Source organism: Gallus gallus, chromosome 1, assembly GCF_016699485.2.
Source record: "Gallus gallus isolate bGalGal1 chromosome 1, bGalGal1.mat.broiler.GRCg7b, whole genome shotgun sequence".
In the NCBI taxonomy this organism is placed as follows: domain Eukaryota; kingdom Metazoa; phylum Chordata; class Aves; order Galliformes; family Phasianidae; genus Gallus; species Gallus gallus.
Window position 1 is genome coordinate 110,073,038 of NC_052532.1, and position 19,185 is coordinate 110,092,222.

General features: G+C 41.2%; 1 protein-coding gene across 8 annotated transcripts in view; it reads right to left on the reverse strand.

Annotated features, from left to right (window-relative positions):
- Nucleotides 1-232: 232 nt before the first annotated feature.
- HSF2BP (heat shock transcription factor 2 binding protein) overlaps nucleotides 233-19,185 on the reverse strand; it is a 38,738-nt gene continuing 19,785 nt past the window's right edge. For 4 of the 8 annotated variants that reach the window (XM_025145717.2, XM_025145706.3, XM_015300819.4 and 1 more), the window contains 3 exons: nucleotides 18,648-18,765; nucleotides 11,741-11,844; nucleotides 2,538-3,245 (listed from right to left, as the gene is read on the reverse strand). In XM_025145717.2, coding sequence (XP_025001485.2) covers nucleotides 3,037-3,245; nucleotides 11,741-11,844; nucleotides 18,648-18,765 — 431 coding nt within the window. In that variant the 3' untranslated portion in view covers nucleotides 2,538-3,036. Of the gene's footprint in view, nucleotides 951-2,537; nucleotides 3,246-8,424; nucleotides 10,071-11,740; nucleotides 11,845-14,606; nucleotides 15,038-18,647; nucleotides 18,766-19,185 lie in introns of those variants that run through there. The other 4 variants (XR_001470631.4, XM_040652657.2, XM_015300830.4 and 1 more) reach the window with 4 other exon arrangements.

Here is a 19,185-nt window from a genome sequence, read left to right on the forward strand (position 1 = left end):
TTTTCCAGCTCCTTTTAAAACCTACCTAAAAACCTCCACAAACAACCAGTGGGGCAGGATGTTGCACAGCTGAACTTGTTAAGTAGCAGGCAATACGTTTAGGGGATCCTCATTCGTTTCTCCTTTGCGTCAATCATCAGCATCAAATAAGAAAAGTGAGCATTTCCCAGGAGTGTCAGTGAACTGACGCAATTTCAGCAGCTTTGTACGCAGTATATAAAACTCAAAGGAGTAAAGTTCAATTTTAATTGTGCAGCTGATATCATGAAGTAAACAGGCGTTTTCTTCTAAAGACTTTTAAAACAGATTTTTAATCTTTCGGGACAGCTTAGCGTAAGAGTCCAATGCTACTTTCAGCTATAAATCTATAAATCACTGTAAACCTAGAGTAACTCGGATAATCTCCTCAATCCAACACCAAAATCATATTTTCTTCTTCGCTGAAACTTTGAGATTGTGCAATGAAGGAAATGCTCGATGGAATAACTCCAGACTTTGAACAAGGCTACAGAAACTGCTGCTTCGACTGTCTGAACTGCCTTTCCTCCTGCAAGCTGGTAATGAGGCTGATTAGTTACTATTTAGAAGAATCCCATCTTTTTTTCAGTTGGATGCAGAAAAAGCAGCGTTCTAAACCCAACATTTCCAAACCATGAACTGAACCCTGGTTCTAAACCAGTAAAACTTCCTAGTTTCTTAGTTTCAGGTTGAAACTTCTCAGCAAAATAGAACCTGAGATTTATAATGCTTATGTCAACTGGTCTTGAACCATACCAGTGTCATACTGCGTTCCATGCCCAACTTGGAAACGTTTCACAGACGTTGAGTCTTTCTTATTCATCCATTTTGCATAATAAAACCCTCAGGACAGAAAAAAAAAGATGACTTTCTCAAGGTAGTTGGATCACTGATGGCTTTTTTTCTGAAGAAACAGTCCTGGTGAGCTGTGCCTGAAAAATAAAGCATCTGTTAGACAACCAAACACTTGTCATCAGATCTGAGTAGCCTGCTGGGAATCATCTATTTTAACTTGGCTATTAAGTGCTGAGCACAACCGAAGTTTTCAGTGGACACACAACTAATGAACAGTCCTGATCTTCTTGTTTTCTTGACTTCACAGAGAAACGAGGTGCAATTGCATTGCCGGTCCCTCTTACAACACTTGAATCTGTTTGTCATTTCCCAGCAAATCTGACAGAGGAGATGACCTCTCAGAGAAGCTCCCATGAGCTCCATGAACAGTTAGGGTAAACAGCAGTAGAGATCTCTATAAAAACTTTCTGAAGGCAAAGCTGGCAGACTGGGGTGCGCCCACCTTGGCAGTAGCCTGACAGCCCACTGCCACAGGTTACTAACCTGACCGTGAGCATCCACGTCACCCTCAGCTAGCACACTCCACGCAGTCACTTGGGTGGACATGGTTTCATAATGGAAGGGCTGGAAGGGACAGAAAGGTGTTCAAGAAAAGTCTCAAATCTACAGGATGTGAGGCTTCACCAGTTCTGCTCACTGACCTCGTTTTCTTCTTTTTAATGTTATTTATTGGCTTCCAAAAGTTTGATGAAAGACTTTCAGGAACAGATATCCATTAAATTAGAAGTGGACACCCCTTAGTGTTTCTTAAAACCGAACGCTTTCATGAGTTGATATTCTGGGAAATTACACGTTATCACTCTGATCCTTTTAGGATTAAACTCTAGGAGATATGGCTAGGATAGCAAGATAAGAAAACAAATCCAAAGAAAGCACACTTTAAAAAAGATATAGTCTTCCAAAAATTGGCACCTGGTAAGTTCAATGTACTCTTGAATCAGACACTGCAGAACCCCATGCAACCCTTCTGCATGAGATCTGTATCTTCGTGTGAAACAGTCCCAAATCAGACAGCTACCATTTGTAATACTCAAGCCAATTACTTCCAGTAACTTTAAGCTGGTATAAGACATTTCTAACTGTGAACATTCATCATTCTGCAAAAAGCCCAATGCAAATGCTTTCACACCTATACTTAGACAGTATTTAAATCCTATATGTTTTCTGTACAGTTGGATTAAAACATATCCATTCTGTGTTTTGTTGGTATGTCAGATCCACAGTTGAGGTGCCACAGCTTTAGTATTTTGCTACCACAGCACTGCATTTCTCATTGGCTACTCCTTCAAATAGCATCACCTAACTGGCTGTTTCTATCATCAAAGAGATGGACAACATTTTTTTCTAAAATACACATGTAAATTCTACCAGTACAAAGCACACGAATGTCTGTATGTAGCACTGAGGTAAGCAAGTTATACAAAGCAGCTCTAACAACAAACACAGTTTTGAGGGAATGCAGTGCTGCTCATGACAGAGAAGCTGTTAATTCTAGCATCTTCCGCACACTGGGTACCCCAAACCACAGTAATTAATATCCTTTTTTCAGGGCTTTTGAAAAAACAATGGCACAATTTCTAGTATGCTTGGCAGCCACAAAATGGATTGACTTGCAGTTCCAGTGAGTCTGAATGCAAATTTCGAAAACAGAATCCATCACATGCTAAAGAATTTGAAATTTATTTTATTAAAATGCAAAAAGAGAGGAGAAACAACATCAATAAAACTAGAACTTGGGATGCATTCTGACAGAGAATTATGGAAAGCAACAAAGTTTTCTTCCAGTATAATAACTCTTATGGATGGACCGAAATGATTACTTACTACTCCAATAAACAACACGTCATCAATGGATGAGATGACTGCTCTGCTCCCTGCATGTAATAAATAGACAACGTAACCTGTATCGCTTTGGAAATCCACCATCAACGAAACTCTGATCCAAGAAATGACGTCTTTCCCATCTCTACCAGATTGCCTACTTGGACATTTACAACCCAGCATATTTTCCTCAGCATTACTGTACCTGGACTGCCTAATTCCATAATGAAATTTTATCAGAGAAACTTATGTAGAGAATTTTTCAGTCAAGACAATTTCTAATAACTCCCGCAGCACAGAAATATAGGAAAGACATAAGCAGTTGGTGTCATAGAGCTCCTTCTATGCTTCGTACTCGAGTATTTTAAGATCTTCAAGTAGTTCTTTTGCAAGTGCTTGCAGTTCCGCATTGCGGCTCTTTGACAGTGTAATGATACGTTGAAATGGCAAAGTGTCACGCATCTCACAGGCTGACTTGGCTAATACTTCTGGCTCCAGAATCACAGACTGGAGGAGCCGCAGAACATGAAGACAAACTTCTGTATCCGGGTCTAGAAGTGGGAGAGGAAAGAATCCAGAGCTTATTAGAACTGAGTCCAAAAAAAAAAGGAGTACGCTGCCATTTCTCACGACTCAACACACGGGCAGGGAATAACCAAAGTGCCATCATTTGCAGATGCCATTTGGTGCTGGCTAGTTGGCTCCAGAAGGAACCTGAAACAACAACTTTGCCCTCTTCAGCAGCTTGTACTCAGTAGTGTTTGGGAGTAACAGACAACCAGAAACATCTCTCTTATCTTTCAGATGCTGAAAAGGCTACAAGTAAGGGAATTTATCAGCTCAAATTTACTCAGTCAGTAGCCAATACATACTGTTGGATGCAATCCAATTTAAGAGCACAACAAGCTCTATCCCACGACTAACTAGACTTAAAAAACAAACAGACCAACTAATCAAATCAGCAGTAAAACACAAGGCTTTCCTTTAATTTTTTTACGTAAGCCTTCAGATCCCTTCAAAGCTCAATACAACATTAATCTTTACAAAACTTTCTTGGTAACGATGCATTTACCTTTCAGTTTAAATCAGTCTACATGAAACCGAAATGGGTACTGAAGACTGTTGTATCTCTGCATTGTTGCATCAAAGACATTTACCAAGGAAGACCTTTGAGTGGCTTAAGCTAAGAAGACATAACAACTCCACTCTACACAGCATGCATTTTTAATTGTTCAAACATTAGGAGCATTATCTTTTCATTGTTCACAACACTCCACTTGCATTTAGTTGCTTATAATTTTACCAAAGGCATCTCATAGAAAGCACCATTTTTGCAATTCTCTAGTCTGCATATTCCAAATGAAAATGTATAATATAGTTTTACAGCTGAAGAAGTTATTTGTTCCATTTGCCATACATCATTTATGTGTTCGTTGTTATTATACCCAATCCTCAGCCAGCCTTCAATAAAGCCATGTGCCGGAACTTGGGGAGAAATAAGTTCAGATCACATTGCACAGGAAATGACCACAGAGACCAAATTCTCACTGGAGGAGCATAAATGTGGCACAGCAACAAATCATGCTGTGTTGAGTTGTAAGGAAAAACGTTTGGTGGGGCTGAGGCAAATTCTTTTATTTGTTGGCTTATTTAATAACGACACCAATAACCTGGAAAAAGAGTGAGGAGAATTACCCATTAAAGCATGAGGGGGAATGTAAAAGCATCCAAGGGAGAAAATGGAATAAGATGGACAGTGAAAATGACTATAGCTTTAAGCATGGAACTGTCTGTTCAGATGGGAATTTTTAAGCAATTCCCACTGTCACATCGCTGAAGAGCAATATTAAAAACTGTGACACCTGACCTATCTCCACAAGACAGCCACTCTCTTTTTTCCCCCATTTTCTGTCAATAAATTAGATTTGTAGCTATTTTCTACCACATCTTCTTCACTATTTAAAGTGTAAACCTCTTAAGAAAAGAGTCCTACTTTCTCCTGGGAAATGCAGAGCGTGGTATAAATCTGAAGATACTGCAACTGCCCCAAACCAAACAACAGAATGCATTTTCAGATATTCTGTGAAAGAGTATCCTTAGTCACTGGGCACAGCGGATAACTTCAGTCATTTGAGTAAGTATTAAAAAAAAAACAACCAAGCAGCAATGATCAGTGCTGCACCACCACAATAGCAGCCATACTCATAGCACAGCTCCTATTGCTGGTTCCTGGACTGAGGGCCCACGGAATCCCTTTCCATCATCAGCTCCAACAGTGGTAAGGAGACATAACTGCCCATGGAGAAATGCGGCAACTCAACCTCACAGACAGCAAGGCAACAACACTTCAGTAAACCCTTTTGAAAAAAATTGGGTGCAAGTTTTTGGTTTTCTGATTCATGCTGACCTCATGAAAACACGACTAAAAGCTTCTTCCTTCCATTCCTTCTATTTTCATCTTCTTGCCTGCCAGTCTTTTTTTTTTTTTTAAATTCTTAATTTTATGTATGTGTATATTTATGTATTTATTGCCCCCTTTATTTGTACTTAGAATTATTCTGCATTTCTTCACTGGAAATAGCAGCAATAAAACACATCCAAATAGGCTGAAAGAAGCTTTTGGGAGTGAAATCTATGTAGCTCATTACAGCCTTCCTCTGTGTGAGATTATCCCTCCGTGTAATAAAGACATTAATACTTGTAGTGACTTGCGATACTGCTGGGATGCTTCATGTATGTAAGACCTTATATATCCCTAAATAAACAGTGCTTTATGATTAGTGCTGTTACATGCATCTGCTTTACTACTATCTGCAAGAGTTTAAAAGCTGTATGAAGTAAAGAATTGATTAAGAACCAAGTGATAGCTGGGGAGGTAATAAAGTCGGGACCTGTAGGAGATCAGGAAATCAACTCCAGCTTGACTAGCAACAACATTTTCCAATAAGTGAGGAGGTTCTAGGAAGAATCTTCAACAGCAGCCAGAGAAGCCCAGCAGCTTGACTCACTCTAACAAGGAAGGAAATGATGATTTCAGATGACATAATATGCATTTAACCTCCAGTTTCCATTGTTGTGAGTGTGTAGAACAAGGGGGAATAGTTTTAAACTGGGACAGAGGAGATTTAGGTTGGATATTAGGAAGAAGTTTTTCATACAGAGGGTGGTGACGCACTGGAACAGGTTGCCCAAGGAGGTTGTGGGTGCCCCATCCCTGGAGGCACTCAAGGCCAGGCTGGATGTGGCTCTGGGCAGCCTGGTCTGGTGGTTGGCGACCCTGCACATAGCAGGGGGGTTGAAACTCAATGATCATTGTGGTCCTTTTCAACCCAGGCCATTCTATGATTCTATGTTTCTATGCCTCAGAATATACTTCCTTAAGATTACATATGATTTTGAGAATAGTACTTACTACAGAGAGTTATGTTTTCTAGGAGGATTTTTAAAAATAACCCTAGAAATCTTACTCTTCCCTCTTCAACATCTTCGGAGGTTTTTTCTAAAACTCCCATCTAGAGAACAGTTACAAGAAATGCGAGGAATCTTCATTATTCAGCACTGTGTATTTCAGTAGCTTCCAGATTTAGTCATTTCTACACTAGCTGAGTAACATCTTGTTTGTACAAGATCAGGAAAAAAAAAAAAGCCTCAGCCGCAATCAAATCACTGCATCACATCCTCCCAACAACTCACACACACATCTCCTGCACTAAAACTTCAAAACTACAGTCATTATTGCTGGGCAATAGGGTAAGAAATCAAGCTGCTTGCCTCAGTCGGGGATCACATGCGGAGCGTAAGCCTACCACCATCACAAAGCGCTGATGCAATTTTAACAAGGTATTGAAGCTGCTGGAGTTTGCTGACGTTCTATGAGCTGCCAGCACCACTGTTTGATGTCACTGGCTTTCAGTCACTGACAAAAGCAACTGATAACGTGGACAGATTTTAGTCACATCTGTCATTAGCACCATGCTCTCAGATGAACTGTTCCCTACAGCGGGATTTAAGTAATTGCATTACATCAATGCTAAACAGCTTATCTACAATTGGCTCTGAGCTGCATGAGCTCCATTTACACGTGCCCGTACCATTCCCTGGCCACCTGAGTGTAAGATTTATTACCAGCAAGCAGTTTACAGCTATGCCTATGTACGAGAGCAATATTTCAAAAGCTTCCCATTACTGCTGCTAATGTAATTCAATTCAATCACTGTCTGATTCCAGCATAAAGGGACAATCTCTCCCTTTCCTTTTATGAACCTGTCAGACCGACTACGTTCACAGCAGGTCTAATAGAGAGAGATGGGGCCACAGCTAGTCCCATGTAAGATCTTTCCCCTGTGCTAATGCTGGTGGACCTGAGCCAATATCTGCAGCAGTGCGGAGTTTTCCAGACACTTTCATAATGCTGATCGGTCCGAGAGCCAAGAGGTGTTGCAACACAGACACTGTGTGGGGAAGGAACAGGGAGAACATCGTGGCAGTAAAAAGAATGGCTTTGCTGTTGCAACTCCTATGGATGTAAATGCATTTTTGCTCTGCAAAACATTCTCTCCAGCTCCTGCAGAGCAGCTGGCTTTGCTTCACTCTGCTCTCTGGCCAAGCACTTGCTTTCACAGTCACAAACGGAGTTCAGCTCAGCAGAAATCCCCACTCCCCTACAGATACATGCTTTGTCATACTTTTACCAGGGAAATCCTTGAGGGAGGCTCAACAGGGAGACCACAGCAGCAAACGCAGACCCAGTTTGCCTGACTGCTACATAAAGGGCTGAGAGTGAAAAGGAACTCACACAGATGCAGCCCTGCAGCTGACAGACTCCTAAGTGAGCTGTTAGGTGCGTTCCCCAGCTCCAATCAATCCTAATTTGGGCGTCTGAGGACTCCCAAAATAGCTGCTGAACAACAGGAGCCCGAACTAGTGCTTTACAGTGACAGTAGCATTCACCAGAGTTAAGGTTCCTTACAAATATTCACAAAAGGAAAACCACTGCTAGTCAGGAGGGAAAACATCAGTCTGCACGGCTCTGATCTTAAGGAGGATCTAGTGGAGAAACTCCTCCTCAGATGGTAAGGACAGCCTCCCGGGGCTCAGCAGGAGCTCTATTTAGACAAACAGCATTTGCTGCTTAGAGAAGAGCAGGGGAAAAGGGCAAGCATTCAGTGTGACCTCCCCTAGCCACTCTCCCAGCTTCTCAGCTAGCGGTGGTTCAGGGACTTTGTGTCAGAGCTGACATCTTTCCATTTAAGAAAATGGATGCGTTCTTTACGGACAAGTATGGTAATCCTCTTCTTAAGACAGCGCAAAGAATATGGAACTGCTAAGAGTTTGAAAAATGGGTAACCGAGGTTTTGATTTACCAACCAAAATTTGTTTTAATACAGACACTGATTGATAAATAGCAGAGCTCTGTTTGTCCAGATGTCTTTTAAATAACATGCTGCCATGCATTTAACCTGAATTTCCAAAATTCTGACAGCTACAACCAACCCAAAAAGAAAAGAAAGGCTTTAGAAGCCTTCAGGGTTAGTCATGAAAAGCAAATACTGAAGGTTGCAGGCAGCAAAATGAGAACATGCTTCATATAGATGTTTATAACAGAGACCGTCATTTGCAAAGAATTTGGATAAACAAGGTTAGATTTCCATATGGAACTGTGGTGGAGGAAACTGAAGGGAGAGATCTAAGATTAGTCATGTGTCTCTTGTCTTTTGTTTAATGAAGTACCTGGAGCAATTTCCCAGCAAGGATGGGAAATGTCAGTGACACGGTCTCTCTGACTTCCACCTCTTATGTGTCCAACAAGAACTGCAATAATTGGGGAAAAAAAAGGAAAATAAGATAGATGCATAGTTAAAAAAAACCTGAAGAGCCCAGACCAATTTTCTCCAGCACTCACTTGTCTGTAAATGCTCTGTATGATTTAAAATGAAAAGCAAACTTAGCCTTACCAGTAACACCTGAGTTGTCTCCAACTTCTTCAAAAGATCCCTTGCAGGGAAAAGTCTCAGTCTACCTCTTTGAAAATGGCAGATTGAAAGTCTTAATGCAGCTACAGAAGTAAAGCACCAGCAAAAAAATACCGACAAATCTCAAGAGGATTTCTATCCAAAGTTATATAACTTCTCTTCCTACTGCTGAGGACAGAGCTTCCTGAAATCTGAAAGTTACATAAAACCTTTAGCCAAGATATCAACACAGGGACAGCAGATGGAGATGGAGAAAACTAAAGCTGCCTATATCCTCCAAGACAGCAACAGCTGCTCTACACACAAATGGTGCTCCATGAGAAGAGAAGCCTACTAATTCCACAAGCTGCTTCACAGACAGCAATCTGAGTCATCATTCACGTATTTTATATATTTTATGCTGGCACCAGGCTGGGAACATACAGGTAGGGATAGGTGATAGCTATGCAAGAATACAACAGCTGCATAGCTATGGGACTGTTTTCTTCAGTGATCACTGTTGCTTATTAAAGGATGCCCCACCTCTCAGGCAGTACTTTATAAGGGAGGAAAAAAGAGGAAGAGAACAGCCTATGTCATACAGTGCTAAGGCTACACAGCTCTGCATTACCTTCAGAAAGTGTGTCAAGCATTTGCTTTTCACCTGTTTTCAGTATAGCCTCCAGCAGAAGGAGCTATTAAGGATTCTTTTTAGTGCATGTGAAGACATTCCGGCTCATCCAAATTTTCTAAAGACAGCAGAACAGACAAAAACCCTTTGTTGTCAACATTCTTTCTCCACTAGGAATCATTACCAGGTTTGCCTCCTTTCTCTTACCATCCATGTGTTCGATGTCATGGCATATTTCAAAGAAGTCTACCAAACAATCTGAATCAAACCACTCTTTGCTTTAGTTATAACAAGGGAGAATAAAGAGAATCAAGTTATCGTGTGTGTTTGTTCTCTTCTTCACTTAATGAGAAGGACATTCTTCCTCGGGGGACAAGAAGATTGGGAAGTAACTAAAAATTCTGAGAAAGAACTTGAGGGATTTATCTGTTGTATACAAGCCATTGCTCTTGATGTATAGTCTGAGATCACGGACACTCGTAGATTGGCGACAGCAAACAGGATGATTCTCTGAAAATTAAAAAAAAAAAAAAGCCAGAGGATGCTTTCAGAGGACTGTCTTAGTGAGAGCGCTGATAAAGGCTTAGAGAACTGTGGAAAGCTGAATCATCTCTCAAGCCTTAGCCAAAACAATCTTTGAAGAAGCTTCCTGTAGGACGGCAGCACATACGGGACGCTGACAGCAAACCGCATTGCTCGGTTCTCTTGCATGGAAAAAAAATGTAAGACTTTACACCGTGGCAACTCCAGATGTTCATAATCTAATCAAGGCCAGCAGAAGGTGAAGATCCTGGCTGCAGAAACAGTAGAGAAGCAAGTGCGTGAGAAAGCTACTGACTGCTGGAGAAGTTCAGAGGTTGATTAAATGTAGAGAAAATGACAGCGATCTCATACAAAATGACTAGAACAAGACTGCATCTCGGATCCAACCTCTCATCCGATATACAAACTAGTCAGCCATCTCCCTTGACAGTAAGCAGACTTCCTCTCAAGTCGAAAACCTGAACTAGCACATGTGGGATATCTGAGCATCCTCCTCCTTTGCTGTAGCTGGAGAAATGTATTATCAAAACATAAAGGAATTAACTATGCCCATCTTTTCCTTCCACAACCCAGCCACACACGATTAACAGTATCAAAATGTAAAGTAGCCTTTCAATTTCTTATTGCCACTAACAGCAGTAAATTATTTATAACTGGGCCCTGTTTTATCCTCTTGCGTGACCTGAGAGCCTCCTTCAAACAAAAGACTGCATCAAACAAGATCAGCTTCTTTATCTTACAACAACAGTTAGAAGGGCACACTTGGGAACTCACATTTAAGACAAGGTTTTTGAAGTTTGGGTTCGTTGCTTTTTGCTTGCTTGTTTGTTTTACTAGAGCAAAGCTTATGTGTATTAGCCAAACATGAAGTAAAGGAAATATCTGAACTAGCACATGTTCAGCTTCTACATACAGCAGAACGAAGGACGACATACACAAAGTACTCTCTGAGAACACAATTTTTCTCAAGTGACATTAAAAAGCTGTTAAAACAGACAGGTATTTTTCAACACTGTTACAAGGATTGCTTCATTTTCTGAGATCACAGAAGTGTGTACGGCAGCACATTGCTGTAAGTTCCTTAATGAAAAGCATGGCTACCTACTTTTTCCTTAAAATAGTTGAGAGAACTGTGGGAAATACAAACAACTTCCAGTTCACAAGCCCGAAGCTTTTCAAAAACTTCCATAGGGATTTAGTTCTTTGAAAAAGCAGATGCAACCTCTGCCACTTCAGCTACCTTTTGTATTTACTTCTCCTATTGCAACGGGGCTTTGCACAGCAACGCGGAGTGCCAAGGTGACTAACCTCCCTGATACTATGAAATGAACACCAAAAATATTCTCATGGACAAGCCACAGTAACCTCAGAAACCCAATACGGAGCAAACTCTAGTTGCAGTTCACATGCAAGGACAGCGTCACGGCTCTATAGTTCTTGCAGTCCTTACTGTCCCTTACAAGCTGTGCACACAGCTGCCAGCCAAGTTCCAACGAACGGCAGCAACGTCAGTCTCAGCTGGCTCCTACGCAGGGATGTGGGGCCTCTGAAAGAGCATTTCTCCCACATGTCTCAGGACACAGTTACATTTTCCCTTGTTGTATTTCATAGTTTCACTCAGGTTTTAAAGCCGGTATACAAAAATACAGGTGGCTTTTCTAATGCACTTCACAACATCTCAACATTCTTTATTTTTAGTATCGCCCATGAATTTTATATTAATGGAATATTACATACAGTAGCAGAAGTGTTGTGTGAAATGCACACCTCTTCCCCTTATTTGTCTTTGTTGTTTACTTTTAATCTGACAAAAGCTTTACACAGTCACGTTACGGACGTAAATTTCTGTTTTGTATTTGCAATATTCCCACAATCTACAATCCCTGAAGCCACAGTTTACAAGGTCCTTCAAGCAACTTACCATTCAAGAGCCACCAAAGCAAAGGAATAAAACCCGGACTTTCACTGATGTACTTCAAGCCTTTCAAGTTGATACTCACATTGTATAGTGACATTAGCATTAGCCTAAAATTGAAAGGAAAAAGAAGTGATTTTTTTTTATTGCTTTGCATCTTCTGTTTTCTCTTGCTACTTACACCCATCATGTATCGATGCTGAAGTGTCACCTCATCATTTATACTTTGAGAAAAGAAACAAGTCTCAAATGCTATATAAACAATGCCGTGCAAAACCTTCTTTCTACAGTAGGATCACATATTTCACTCCTGTAGAAAAATATGCCACCTGAAAGGTTCATCAAACTCCATGAGATGCCTTACATGACACATACAAAAGCAGGATTTGGCTTGACATGCCAAAGACATGCCCAGACAATCTATACGACAGGTATAGTTATACATATATATGTATATACATGTATATATGTATACAGCTATACATACATATATATATATATATACACACACATATGTATATACATAGTGATAATCCGTGCTGGGCACAAGATGACTTCAGATCAGCTGCTTGCTCTGACAAGTAAAAGGGCCAACAGGCAACACAAAAAAGAAAGGCTGTAGGCTGAGTGCTAGAAACAGCATCAAAGGATGTGCTCCACTGGTTGTGCAACGCAGGCCTTATGTACACCAATCCTTTGGTCAGCTGAAACAGACACACAGCTTAGGCCATCCTCATTGATGTATTATCCTATTTCTACAGCAGATGAGAACAGATGCAATACATAGCTAACGCACAGCAAGAACCAATGCATTCTCTCTCCTCTCTTACAGGAGAGTGACTACACCTACTGAAGCATTTAAAAGAAGGGGGCAGGCTTGAGGTATAAAAAAGGGAAGTACAAGTAGTCACAACTCAACTTAGCATGCTTATTCCTAAGCTGGACTGCTGCTTTCTGCCACAGGTGAAGGGCAGCGTGATCATAGAATCACAAACATAGAATCACAAACATAGAATCACAGAATGGCTTGGGTTGGAAAGGACCTCAAAGATCATCCAACCCCCGTGCTGTACGCAGGGTTACCAACCACTAAATCAGGTAGCCCAAGGCCTCATCCAACTGGACGTTGCTGGCCTGTAAATGGAGACCCTGCTGTGAAAAGACAAGACTGCTCATCTCTTAAAATGTCATCACAGGCTTTTCTATTTATTCTGCCTTCAGGAATCTTGATTGATTAGGCTCAATTCACAAGTGGAAAGACATCTGGCTTCTTTTGGTTTGTTTTAAGTCAACAGCACCAGACTTCAATTTGGCCATAAACTGTGCTCTTTGCATAAATCAACACAGGATAGCACAGGCCAAACGCTACTCTCACCTGCACCTCTTCAAAACTTGTTTCCAAATGACATTTGGGCAACCTCAAAGCCTTTTTTCTTTTTCCTAGAAGGCGATTCCGTCTTTTGTTACGGTCATTCAGGTTGATAAAGGACAGAACCCATATGCTGTCTTCTGGGTTAACAAAGACCGCCTCCGGTCTTGCAGCTAAAAAGAATTTACTTAATTGAGAATTGAAAAACAATCTAATGTGACGCCTCTGACAAACCGAAACCAAGACTGCTGCTCTTTACAGTCACGCTGCACTTCAGCGTGTAAACCGCACAATAAAAATAGACATCGTTCATTTCAACTACATTTTCAAAAGCTCCCCAAAATTGTTGTTCCTAATTTATCAGTCCCCTGCATAAGGACGTGCGTTAGTCATCTTCTGGGGCTGCACAGAGAACAAGTTACATACTAAACTACTCTCAACTTTTCTACAGAGAGAAAACCAGATTTGTTGGAGAAGGCTCTGTGTTTGAAAAGGATCACTCCAGCCTGCTGATCCCACCAGTTTCTCTCCAGATGGCTTCCAACTAAGTTACTGCAAACACAAGAAGCTTCAGTATGATCAGGAGCTTGAAAACCATCAGGAAAGGGGGGGGCTGACTACAGGTACCAACCGCCTCAGCCTCAGCCACATCAGTGCTGAAGTGATGCTGTAAGGCACACGATGCTATGCAGATAAATGGCATCTTTGCCAGTTTGTGCAGATAAAGTGCCTAGGCCAAAACGTAGTTCTAGCTGCTTTAGGTTGCTGGACAAATGTAGTACCCTGAGGTTCCAAATGCATTTCCACTTTCCAGTGCTAGCAACTACTAACACTCAATGCAGAGGATTTTATTGACACTAAACCTTCTGCAGCTTCTACTGAGCTAGGTTCTGCTTTCAAACACTTGATGCAGATGCTATCACACTGTCTTCCGCATTTGTGATGAGAGTTTTTATGCTTTTGGTGGGTAAAACTTTCTTTTTCAGCTAGGTAGAGCGTCAGTGGGCTCACCTCAGAATTATTTCCATTTTCTTCTAACTGCCAGCAGGAACCATTCTACTTAAAGGTAGAAAGCATACAGAGAAAAAACAAAAGCCATGGATGTTAACAAGGCAAACCAATCCTAAAACTGTAGCATGGTTTGGGTTGGAACTTCCAACCCACCTGCCATGGACAGGGACACGGTGCACTAGATCGGGCTGCCCAGGGCCCCATCCAACCAGCACCTCCAGGGATGAGGCACCACAGCTTCTCTAGGCAGCTGTGCCAGTGCCTCACTGCCCTCTCAGTGAAGAATAACATTCAACCACGCCTGAACTACAAACTTCCAGGCAAGATGACCCTGATGCCCCTGAAAAGTTCTGGAGTCAGCAGCTGTCTTACATATCCTTTCACCCTTCCAGTGATGTTGTCCTACCCTGCCTTTTATGCAGAACATCCAAAAAGCTGTGCAGTGGCTGGAGTGACAGGGCATTAGTGCACTTTAAGACATGCTACGGTTGATGTTATGAATTCCTATTTATTTTTCAAAGATGACAACATGCAAGTCAATGTTCTGGACAATGAAAAGGGAAGATGAACAAACGCAGCTCCTGTAACATTTACAGAACACATCATGATGCCCACTCAGAACATAGTGCTGGGTCTCATACAAAACAACTGTAAGGAAACAGGAGCAGGCAGGAATTCTCTGCTCTCTTCTGGGGTCAGCCTGGATGCTGCTATCTCTCATGACTGTTATAAAGCTGCCTCTTATCCAACTGGCACCATTTCCAAACAAGAGGGAAATTACGTTACTCCTAACAGCCTTCACACCTCACATCCCATTCTTAAGTGAACACGGCTGAAGTTAATCTGCCATCAGCAGGACTTCCAACAGTCCCCATGCATATCTTCGTACAGCAGGAAAGGAAAGTAACACAACTCAGTTTAGTCTGCAATAGAAGATAAGCTACGTTAACTGCTGCACTGCTACAAGTTTGATCACTTAGGCTCTTAAGTAGTTAGAAACAAGAGCAATAGATTATTAAATCTACTGCATCAGTGGCCATCAGTGAGCAGTGAGAGGTGCTGTGGAATTGAATTTGCAGCCATAAAGCCCACACGCTCCTTTTCATATGGCTCTTGCAGCTCTTAATGCAATCCAGAATCCAAACCCTGACAAAGGAGCACAGTTGTAATTACATCTAATCAGCCAGAATTAAAATGATCAAAACACAATACCTCACAATGGAAAGTGCTAATATTTCTCGACAATCCCTTTCATCATTAATCTGTTTGACATTTACAGTTAGAAATAAAGTGACGCAAAGAGATACTGCTATGTTTGTATTTTTCTTTTACTTGTTTGCTACGTGCAGACAAAAGAGACTGGGTGGTGGTGGTGACCCGGGAAAGTGCCGTGGTTTGCAGTGTCACAAAAGGATTTAGCCCATCCCACTAAGCAGAGGTAAGGGCCTCATCCTATAGTAGCGTATTATTACTAATTAAACACACATGAGCACAATACAAACTCTTCCAGGCCCTTCATGCCAGTTTCATCACTCGTACTTGCACATTCCAGTAAGTACTTTTTGTAATCCATACTTCTACTGAAGAAAACTTGACACACAGCATAACTTCATAGACAGTATTTTCTGCTTCTTGTCAATGTGGAGAGTGTTTTAGTTATGTGCCTCAGAATCTTCATATTTAGGCAATTCCAAAATAATTAACATTGTGTACTATTGTATCTGTCAATGCTTTAAAATCTACAGCTAAAACCACTGTGAAGGCCCTTTTCTTTTGCCTAATAGATAGGATTAGTTCATGAAGTGAAATATTCTAAGTGGTAGCTTTCAGGTGCTACATGAGCAAAGCTGAAGATTCCTATCAGTTTAATTATAGACATAAACAATTGTGTAAATGCTTACTGACCACCTAATAATCACTAATGATCAAAGCCTACAGCAATGCCATCTGAAATCTTTCACACCACTGCTATTTCAGAAAGGCAAAAAATAAAAGTCATGAGATTTCAGTGCTAGCACTCACATAGAAGCTTTAGTTATATGGATAGCATAGTATTGCTAGAATAATTGGAAACTTCTCCTGTAAATGTTTTATTTATATGCTGTTACAACAACAAGAAACCCTCACAGGGTTGCAAGAACTATAGGAGGGAAAGAAGAGAACTCCTCTTTCCAGTTTACTTGGTGTTCAGTTCTGCTGTGTGCAGAATCAGTCACAGTCTCCCCTGATTTGTCACACAGTAAAGACAAATACTTTTGAAAATAGAAGCTAAAAAGTAACTTTAAAGCAACAAAACTGAGCAAAGGCCAAACACGTCCTTGAAAATATGAAGCCAAATTTTGTCTCTTATTGCCTAAATGTTAAGTCGGTGATTTCTTTCCATGTAACACAGTGGTGACGTTTTGAGAGAAATACACTGCCTTTCCAAAATGATGGACGTTCTCATCCACAAGATGGAGTTGTGAAAATGTGTCTGTATGTGTATTTAGAATCATAGAATCACCAAGGTTGGAAAAGACCTTCAAGATCATCCAGTCCAAATCATCCACCTACCACCAATATTTCCCCACTAAACCATGTCCCTCAGTACAACATCTAAATGTTTCTTGTGCAAACCCTTCACTCAACGTATCGTACCAAGTGGCTCTATTGAATCCCTAACTGCTTCATGGGATTGATTATGTGTATTTTATTTGTATTTCATGTGTATTGTATTTGTACTGCTGTAAGACCACAACGTTCACAGCATGACATGCAATTCTTCTGGCAGATTTTGAAATAAAATTAAAACAAAACATCATTTCAAAAGAAGGGCCTTCAAATCCAATTGCATTATCAAACTACATTAATACAACCTGAAATGTTCAAAAATCACATAGCTAACCCCACAGCTGGTCGTTTGCTTAAAATCCTGAGTATATTTAGGAACACTTTCCCTCCTCCCCATAAAAGAAAATCCTTTTTTTTTTTTTGGCTGATGTGAATGCTTTCAACCACTGTAGGTCCTCTCCTAGTATTTTTCCCTAAATACACGAAGGTACAAACTATCTTTTCTTTCTTAAGTTGAATCTTTTAGTTGGGACTTTACAGAAAAACACTGCTGCAAGTGTTAACTAGCTTGTTTTGAAGCTGACCTTCAAGACCAATGCCTGGGAAACACAGGAAATGACTGACCCCAAAGTATCTAACTGCTGCATACAGCACAGGCTGTTCAGCTTCCTCTTTACCTGCAGGGTAGTGAAGGCAAGCATCCTCATTGCGCAGCTCATTCACTCCCAACATGGGCTGAATGAGCCATCTTACAGCCTCATCTCTTTGCACTGAAGGTAGGAAGAAGCAAAGAAAGCCACCAGATACTTGACCGCCAGCTTTCAGACAGCTGAGGTTAGGCAAGATAAAACCTATCCAAATTTAGGACCAAGCCTGATTTCATACTCATCACGTACAGGCTGCTTAAGTGCGTGCATAGAGACGCAATCGGGTTATTGTGGCTGACAAGGTTGCTGTTTGTCAGCTGAACTGTGATAGCCAACTTGTGCATGAATTCATAGCATGCGCTCCCTGTCCAGCTATAAAAACAAAACCACACACATTGGCTTAAACCATCTTCAAGAACAAATTAACCACATAAAGTTCACTACTATGAAAGTGGTGAGGTGCTGGAACAGCTGCCCAGAGAGGTTGTGGATGCCCACCCCTGGAGGTGTTCAAGGCAGGTTGGATGGGGCCCTGGGCAGCCTGGTCTAGTATTAAACATGAAGATTGGTGGCCCTGCCTGTGGCAGCGGGGTTGGAAATTCGTGATCCTTGAGGCTCCTTCCAACCCAGGCCATTCTGTGATTCTATGACATGTATCCATGGCTAGTGTCCACTGTGTAGCAAAAGAGTAAGTACTTGATAAGCTGTGGTAATATGCTTGCTAAGTTCATATATTCTCAGCTTTAAAAGGTGTGAGAAAAAGACACAGCTAACAACTTTCTTAGTTTCTCCACCACTTTAAGTACAACACGGGCTTTTCTTGCAAATCTCCATCATGAAGTCCCCTTTACAGGCAGCACTTATTACAAGTACAATTGCACAGTGCCTCTGGCTACTAAGGTGGCATTAAGTAATCTAATTTTTGCTCTTAGCAGAGCACTTTTTTCACTTAAGCACGTACTATTTTGCAGAAGGTGTTCTTTGGAGTGGAAGAGAACAAATACAAATCCACAAATGCTCATTTCCCAGTTATCTCTATTTTAAAGCTTGACCTCACACTTTCCTTATCTGACCCTCCAACTATGAGCCCCTCCTAAGGCAGATGGGCAGTATTACAGTGCTTAAGGGACTCTCAAAGGGACACAAAAAGTGGCTCAAGCTAGCCCTGCAGGCAAGCCCAGTGTATCTGCAAGGAATGCCTCTGTGGAAAGTTTTCCAACGTTACACCTTGCCTCCAGGAAAGGAAATAATGGGAAGGCAGTAACACTGCTGTAATCTCTGATCTACATTCAAAGGTGATGCACTTCACGTGAAAGAAAAAAGAAAGTCATCATACACTTTAAACTTCGTACAGAGTCCCGGCTTCATCTCTCCCAGGAGGTGCATCATTGTGTCCAATAGGTCAGGACTTGAACTAACCAAGAACTCACGGCCACATGCCAGCGCAGCCACATCTGTGAGAGAACACAAAATATCACCATGAAATTCGTGTTTCAAACAAAAGTTCCTGATAATGACCAGAACAGTAAAAAAGTGTCAGCTGTGATGAATGAGCTATTGTATCTGTAACTGTATAAACTTGAAACTGTATCCATCGACAGAGCAAATACTGAAGCAGCAAATGATACTGATCAAACTCCCTCGTAATTCTACTTTGATAATTCAAATATTTATTCAGAGTGGCCAACGTCCCGGTAATAACACAGTGCATCACGAAACAAAAGGTTGGATTCAAGCAGTTCTAACCTCACATCTACAAGTAACGTGGGAATGAAGCAAAGCTGATCATCATAGGTTCTGATTTGCAGAAACGGGATTGCAGATTGTTTTACAGTCACTCAGCCCAATATGCCTGGCACGTTACACAACCAAAA